At 39.8% G+C, this 8349-nt stretch overlaps 1 protein-coding gene across 1 annotated transcript; it reads left to right on the top strand.

Moving 5' to 3' along the window:
• Window positions 1-7890, top strand: LOC117845407 (CLP protease regulatory subunit CLPX1, mitochondrial). The gene is made up of 15 exons (XM_034726447.2): window positions 1-650; window positions 1074-1135; window positions 1218-1318; window positions 1871-1950; window positions 2509-2559; window positions 3411-3485; window positions 3579-3656; window positions 4341-4397; window positions 5064-5134; window positions 5217-5316; window positions 5460-5564; window positions 6160-6222; window positions 6309-6431; window positions 6993-7148; window positions 7621-7890. The coding sequence occupies exons 1-15, from the start codon at window positions 165-167 to the stop codon at window positions 7693-7695; spliced, it is 1683 nt and encodes a 560-aa protein (XP_034582338.1). The 5' UTR covers window positions 1-164; the 3' UTR covers window positions 7696-7890.
• The last annotated feature ends 459 nt before the right edge of the window (window positions 7891-8349 follow it).

Here is an 8349-nt window from a genome sequence, read left to right as displayed (position 1 = left end):
ACCGGCGCCCCACTCGTCGAAGGTGGGCGAGACCCTCCCTGGCTTTGCGTCCCAAAAATCCACAGATATTTCCCCTCCGGTGGGGTGCTTCCATTCGCGATTCATCCCATCCCATTCCATTCCGGAGACCCTTACCTCCCTCCCCCGCACGAAACCCCCACTCCATGTCAGCCGCCGTCCGCTCCCGCGCCGCGGCGGCCGCACTCTCCGCCGCGCGCCGCATCCACGCGGGCCGCGCTGCGGAGCAGAAGCAGCAGGGCAGCGGCGTCCCGGGCGCGCTCCGCCGGCCGTGGACCCTCTTCCGGCGCCAGCAGCAGCAGAGCCATCTCCCCCGCGCCGCCGCCGCCGCTCCTCCCGCCCTGGACGCCGTCGCCGACCGCGGGGCCGGTGGCTCGGACGGCGGGGAGCCGCCGGAGATCTGGCGCCAGCCCGGGGAGGCCCCCGGCGAGCGCGCGGGCGCTGCGGCAGCCGTGGGGAGGATCGATTTGGTTAGGGTTGCGGGCCCCGGTGGGGAAGGGTTTGATGGCAAGGACGGGGCCGGGGAAACCGGGGGCTGGGGCGGCTCCAACCTGGGCCGACGGTTCCCCACGCCCAAGGAGATTTGCCGTGGCCTCGATAAGTTTGTCATCGGCCAGCAGCGGGCCAAGAAGGTGAAGCTTTCTCATACAAACTATTAGGAAATTTCGCGCCTGTTTTTTTTATCCAATTTGAGCCATCTACTACCTAGTACGTCCGATGCATGTGCTTGACCATTAATCTCTCGGAAATTCGTTTTGTATAATTTGCTACAAACATAGTCATTTGAAAGTATTTGGCATGACTAATCCACCAAAAACATTTCCATGTAAAAAATGGTAAATACTTCTGTGTGTATTAATGGTCAAAGTTTCTAAAGTTTGACTTGCATGTATCTGTTTGAGAACAGAGGGAGTATTATGCAATATGGATCACCAAATAGGCAAATAGGCAGTGAGTTGTTAATAAACTGTTTGTTCTTATGACATTTAGTGATAGTGAAACTCGGGTAATTTTCAGACTGTTTTATGAGTTCGTTTTCCTCTCTCTAAACGCAGGTGTTGTCTGTAGCAGTTTATAATCACTATAAAAGGATATATTGCGAGTCACTCTCCAGCAGGTAGGTATTGTACAAGCGTCAGGTTTCCAAGAGTTGGTGTGTAGCATGAGGTGGTTAATTGGACAGAACATGTGGGCTGCAGATCTGCTGGGAATTGTAGCGAAAGCGATTCTTGCATGAGCGACACTGACATGGTAGAGCTTGAGAAAAGCAACATCCTTGTCATGGGTCCGACGGGCTCGGGTACATGCTCTGACCCTTGAGTATCTTAATGTTGTATTTTGCCATCGTCTTGTACTGTTCATAAATGGAGACTGCATTGAAATTGGTCTCTACTTAAAAGTTAAAATTTAACTATACTGTTCAAGTGTTCATGCAGCCATGCTAACACTGTTTACTGGATAGTCAGTTGTAGATTTGTACAAACATCCATGTCTAAAACAAGCAACTATTGGGTGGTTATTATAACACTGCCTATTAGCCATGCAATCATGTATGTAATGTAAAGTGATATGCTATGTGTGGTAGAATTCCCAAGCATATCAAGTAATACATTTGATATTTTCTGAACATGATGTCTCATTTATTTGAATGTGAAACTGAGATTTCATCTTCTTAATCTCTTTTTTCTTGCAACTGGTACATTCTGTTTGGCTGAAACAAATATTCAGAGTATCCCTATTGAGCTTGAGCTTATCTCTATGTTTCATGTTAAGTACTGTATGCAATCATAATCTTGTGGTCCTTCTGTTACGAATGTTTTACTTATTATTCTAAAATCTTTCCCAAAGTCAGGGAAAACATTGCTGGCAAAAACACTAGCAAGATTTGTGAACGTGCCCTTTGTTATAGCTGATGCAACAACTCTCACTCAGGTATGCTGAATTATGTTTATCAGTTCATTCACTTTGATCTTGCAATTACTCTAGTACAAGTATTTTGATCCTGCTACAATTTAAATAGCACATTATTAGAATTTTACTATTCTTAAGTTTCAGCTTGTTATCCTGTTTTGGCTGAAGCGACTAATATCCTGATATTCCAAACCATTGTGTATGCTCTTGTGAAGGTTTTTCTGTTCAGTTCATATTTTTATGATTTGTGGTCTAGTCTAGTTCCTTTTCCCACTGCAGTGTTGGAGTAAATTGTTTGTTCTACTGTTGATACTATTATTGCTATCTTTAAAAAAACCTATTATTGCTGTTTTTTTCCCTTCAACTGCTGATATTTTCATGGAGTAGATATTATGGCACAACATAGATTTTTTTAACTCCCTTTTCTTGCTTAAAATTCTTGAGTGCAGTCTGTAATGACTAATAAGTGTAATGCTTTACTTTGAGAATGTTGGTCTTGCCCCAGCTTGATACAACTGCTTGGGTTGCTGCTCTGAAGTTCAGCTTAGTTTGACTGTATTTTTTTTTTCATTTTTGTAGGCTGGATATGTTGGTGAGGATGTTGAATCTATTTTATATAAGCTCCTAGCGGTACAACTCAACTCTCTGTTTATATGGTCCTTTCATTTTATTTTATCTGCATTGTGGTTGTTAACATGGAAAACAATCTGTTCTTCCTGTTTTGGTCTTGAAAGCTTTTTTGTATGCTAATAATAATTGAGTTCTAGAAGATTTAAGTACCTATCAGAACTAGAAGATGTGTTCTCAAGGGGAAATTAGCGAAGGCATTTATTTTAGGTAGCTTATAGCCAGCATAAGTCATTGCAAAGCTGAGCTCATATGCTGTTATGGGTGTTGGACCAGCCCTCCATGGGGATTAAGATGGTCAATTCCCTCCCTCATGTGAAGATATGATTAGACGAAGTTAGAGATTGTTCTCTTCTAGTTATGGTTTGTTGGGAGTAGATTAGATACCTTAGGAGTCAAGTAAACCTTTCTATGTATCAGTCAAAGGCAAGCATGAACCAATGATCTAGTTATTCCTTCAATGTTCGTCCCTCTCAGCTGTGATCTAGTCTTTCAGCCCTAGTACTAGCAGCCAATGCCACATGGCCATCCTCTTGTGTGCAATATGTGAGGATCCTAAAATATATGAACTTTACATTTGTTTCCAAGCTAGGAAGACTTTAGGATACAAACAAAAATAGAAGTGAAGTCTGACTTATTTTTGTCGACCTAAGCTTGCCTAACTATCCTCTAATAGCTTAATTAACGTTATCAATAGTAGCTGAATGAAGTTATAAGAAGTATTTTGACTTATCATTCTTTCTTGGGCATGACCTGAATAGTTTACTAATTATGTTAGGAAAATAGGACAAAAGTTCATATTTTGTTTTCCAGTGCTGCTGCTAGACTTTTTACCTTTCTCTTTTGCACCTTAGGCTGCTGATTTTGACGTAGCTGCTGCTCAGCAAGGGATTGTATATATTGACGAAGTTGATAAAATAACAAAGAAGGTTTGCTCTTTGAATTATAAGTTCATTTATGCATTCGTCATATATCTTACCTTTTTTTATCTTTTTTACATTTCGGATTGTAATGCTTCGCAGGCTGAAAGCATCAATCTTAGCAGAGATGTTTCCGGTGAAGGTGTGCAACAAGCACTGTTAAAAATGCTTGAGGGAACGGTACATTTGTCAACCTTTGATATAAGTTCTTTGATTATTTATTATTTTGCGCTTCTCTTTTCGGAGAGATATTTTTTCGCAGTTTCTCAATATAGAGTCAACATCCAATGGATTGCCAGCCACATTAACATTGTTCTGTGCATAAATTGTGATATCTGGTCCATTGCAAAAACATTTGTCTGCTTTTAATCCTATATTGAGCATCAAGCTATATAGTATTTATACCATCTAGAACTCATTAACTTCCCATTTCCAGCATGTAAGGGTTCCGGTATATGAATTTGTGACTTTTACAAAACACCGTGTTTCCAGCAAGTAAATCATTTGTTTATGAGCAGTGCAAAACGAACTGCAAATGTTGGATCATTATTAATATTAACTGATTAAAGAATAATTAACAGTAGTGCATTTAAGGAATTTGAGAGGGCATCCTTTTTAGCAGACGACAGATTTGTTAAGTTCCATGTTTCACTGCTGAAATTAGCTGTTCAAAACTTCAAATTCCTTTTTATTCTTTTTCCAAAGTTGTTAGGTTTGTAAGATTTTCCAGGTCCAATTTGTGATAGCGTCTTTTATTTTCAGAATGATATATATATATATATATATATATATATATATATATATATATGGCAAAATAATTTCTTACTTGCCTTCTTACAATTTATGTTTGTGCTGTCAAGATAGGTTGTTAGTGTTCCTGAGAAAGGCGCCAGAAGGCATCCAAGGGGTGACAATATCCAGGTATCCTTTTATATGATTTCGTTGTTGTTGGTATTTATCAGAAGTCAGGGTAATACTAGTATACTTCTTTATGGTTCCCTGCATCTGCTATGAGGATGAATATTCTCTGGCTCAGAATAATAGTGATCATTTCTGTGGTGCAAAAACATTTGGATGGTCTTATATTGTTGTTCTTATCACATGTGTAACCTGGGATCCAAAGCAGGGCATGCCTGATTTTTAGGATTACCTTTCCCCCTGAAAGCTAAAATAGGTATTTAGTGTTTTTATAAAAAAAATTATGACAGTGAAGATGATGGAACATATGAGAACAATAGAGCATTAGAATTTGACATTTAATAATATTGCTGTTATGTCTTCTGATATTGATAATAGCATATCCGTTCGAGGTTTTGTTTAGTATTTTTCATGTCCTTTTCATCTACAACATTACTTATGATCTCTGGTCAACTTTAAAAAAGATTAGAAGACTTGAAGACTGAATTTTTTCCATGCCCCTTCTACTTTTATTAACATATTAAACAGAACCATTTTTTTAATCCTAATGTACCTGTGATCTGTGAGCCAAAAGGCATATTTATTACTTGTTTTCATCAGTGTTCATTCAATAGCTAAACCAGCAAAAGTAAAACATTCAGACTGCTGTTCATTTGTCTTGCACTGCAGATTGATACAAAAAACATTCTCTTCATTTGTGGTGGTGCTTTTGTGGGCTTGGAGAAAACTATTTCGGAAAGGTTGTAGACATGGTCTTTTATGTTTTACAGTTGTGATATCACAAGGTTTGAATTTTCATGTTTCCCCTATAATTTTTTCTAGGAGACACGATTCTTCAATTGGTTTCCGGGCACAGGTTCGTTCAAATATGCGAACTGGTGGTGTCATAAATGCTGAAATCACATCTTCTCTACTCGAATCAGTGAGTAAAATTAAGGAACTAGTTCCATTTAGTATGCTCTACTGGCCGTTGGCCCCTTTCCAAGTAGTACAAATATAATTTTCTGTTCTGCTTTCACTCTAGACTCTGTAGTCTTTTAAACTATTCGGATGGCATTTCTGCAGGTTGAAAGTGGTGATCTCATTGCATATGGATTAATTCCAGAGTTTGTTGGTAGATTTCCAATTCTTGTTAGTCTATCCTCCCTCAGCGAAGATCAACTTGTTGAGGTAATTTTGTCATTCCTTTCTCACTTGCATGTAACAGGCCCATCTTCATTTTAGTATGGTTCTTTAGACAAGCCCCTATGTTTTGTTTGTTGCCCCGATTTCAATGCATCTGCGTTCTGTTTTGCCTTTATCACTGAGCATTTTTAATGAAGTAATTTATGCAGAGTTGATCAGTTGCATGGCTGAATTTATTCTTAGATTTGTGCCAGATGTGTCATAATCTGGAACATAAATCAGAATTGGCATGCATGCCACTTTTATTTTCCGGGTACTATGCAGAGGCCTTCTGTGATTACAGGCTAGTTTTAGCTATTATACATTGACTGTTACTTGTTACTTTGTTAGTTAGAGCCTGGTTGTCTTGTGACCACTGACCAGGAAGCATATGGATTTCCTTTTTTAAAAAATAACCATTTTGTACGACCATTATCCATTACACACTATCATCTTAAAGGCATGCTTCTGCATATCATGAAGTTTTGCAAAATGCAAATGTTATCTTCACATATTTGCTAAACACCCTTTGTTCCAAGGTAGAACTGTAGAAGGCTTATATTTAATTTCATAGCTAATACAGCTGTGCTTCTCTCTGTAGGTTCTCACAGAGCCAAAGAATGCCCTTGGCAGGCAGTATACAAAGTTGTTTGAAATGAATGATGTGAGGATTTGTTTGAGACCCTGCTGCCTAACTTCTGTAATATTACCCCTTAATGCCTGTGTATTTATCTTGTGTTGTTACTTTAGGTCAAATTGCATTTTACGGAGAAGGCTTTGCGTCTTATTGCCAAAAGAGCAATAGTGAAGAATACTGGTGCTCGAGGTTTAAGGTCCATATTAGAAAGTATATTGACCGAAGCAATGTATGAGGTATATACTCTTTCGCTTCCCACCACAGCAATACTGACGTCCATTAATTGGGTTGGTACAACCTTTTTAGAATATTTGACGCAGCACCTTTCCAGACAGGCAATGCTTTGAGTACATATGACTTTGTAATTTTGTTCTAGCTTTTGTGGAACTGTCTCTTGAGGACTGCACCATAAAAACGGTGAAAAACTAAGAGCCTCTAACAATGCTGGTGGGTCATACAGAGCTATTACCAACAATGAACCTAAGGCTCTTTTCGAGAAAACAAACCTAAGGACCGACATGCGTAACCATACATATTACTATGGCGTAAAATCAGTTCTTGTCATTTTTCTTGATGCTAAATTGCCGCTATCCAATTAGGTACAGGGCTTAGTGGTAAACTATCAAATTAGACACCACATATTCACTGTGTATAGGGAAATTGGTGTATCCTTGCATTGAATTATATTCTTGGTGGTTGGATTGTAACATCGTGATGTTCAATTAGCTGAGAATATGTTGTTCCGTTGTACCATGAGTCCTGTTTTCCACTGCTCTAAAAAAATAATTTTCTAACAGATCCCAGAGACACGAACTGGACAAGACAAAATAGATGCTGTGGTTGTTGAAGAGTCTGTTGGATCTGCAAATCAACATGGAATCGGAGCAAAGATTCTTTGTGGTGAAGGAGCATTGGAGCTCTATCTGGCCAAGCATGATAATAAAGAATCAATGGTATTTGTTGTTTTCGTTAATTTCACAGCAATTGACTGCATCGTATGGTTGAAAGAAACTGAAAAGCCTGGCCATCTTACCAATTGGTTGTTAGGCATTTGGTGTTTTACAGCTGACTTCAGAGATTTTGACATAAGTTCATGTCTTACTATTTTCAATGATAGTCTAGAGGCATGTTGGACATTTTGGAGGCAGAGCATCTCCATAATCACTTCAAATATTAAGGAATGCCCATATCTGTGTTTCATTGGTCATGAAATACCTTTATGCATAGGGGTAGGAATGTGCATTGATACATGCAAAGAACAAAGTGGTTACTGTGCATGACAATTAGTGAAGTGACCAGGCATTGGGTGAAGGATGATTAACATGAATTTGTTTGTGTTGATCAAAACTACTCAGGTTTTAGCACTCCACGACCAATTGTTGCTTGATTGGTTTGCTATTCTTATGCTGCTTGTTATTTTTGCAGCATCAACAGCTGGAGAAATCGAATGGGGAATCTGAGATCGATGCAGAAGCCCCCTCTAGAGTGGCCAGCATGTAGGGTTCCTGACAACAGTAATTATGTATATAAATAACGGCCTTGTAATTGTAGCCAATTCAAATGTAAAGCCATGCTCATGAATTCATCATGTATAAGGTCGGCTCTGGGGTTGTAGTTTGTTATGTCGAATTGGTAACTGGAGCTTGATCCTTGAGACTTTACGTTCAAGAAAAGTAATGGGGATAGCTTAGCTTCTTTTGCCTGGCCCAGGCGCCCAGCATATGCATATCATGTTGCAGGTCTTCTAGGTTGGACAAACCTGGCTGCCCCTACCCAGTGCCCACCTGGGTTTCTCAATTCCTCCTACACGCAATGGACGATAGCAATGCCCTTTTCCGATTTTTATGTTGTGCCTCGTGCGACACCAGTTTGTACTGTGAGTGTTTCCGTGTTTCTGTATGGTTCATGTATTTTGTGTGTTTTTACGTCCACCGTATTTGTATATAGTTCGCGTAACTGTGCTCTTTGAATTATACTGTGCCGCACGGTCCTGACGAGGGATCCTGAGTAAGGCCGGCGTTGCTCCGGCTCCTCCTAAACGTGAAGTCGTTGGAGGAGTCAATTTTTTTCTTCTCCAGCTTCTCAGTAGAAAAAGGGCTCGACTCCTCTAGTGCTCTATGTGTGGAGTTGTTTTTGGCTTTTCTGGACAAATCG

Source organism: Setaria viridis, chromosome 1, assembly GCF_005286985.2.
Source record: "Setaria viridis chromosome 1, Setaria_viridis_v4.0, whole genome shotgun sequence".
Taxonomy (NCBI): domain Eukaryota; kingdom Viridiplantae; phylum Streptophyta; class Magnoliopsida; order Poales; family Poaceae; genus Setaria; species Setaria viridis.
Note: the sequence above shows the minus strand (reverse complement) of the source record. Positions and strands in the feature narration are given on the sequence as shown.

Excerpts from the sequence above, each read along its gene's own strand:
- LOC117845407 (XM_034726447.2), top strand. The coding sequence starts at position 165 with ATGTCAGCCGCCGTCCGCTCCCGCGCCGCGGCGGCCGCACTCTCCGCC. Across the intron at positions 4,398-5,063 it reads CAAGGGGTGACAATATCCAG|ATTGATACAAAAAACATTCT; the intron begins GTATCCTTTTAT and ends CTTGCACTGCAG. Across the intron at positions 5,135-5,216 it reads GAGAAAACTATTTCGGAAAG|GAGACACGATTCTTCAATTG; the intron begins GTTGTAGACATG and ends AATTTTTTCTAG.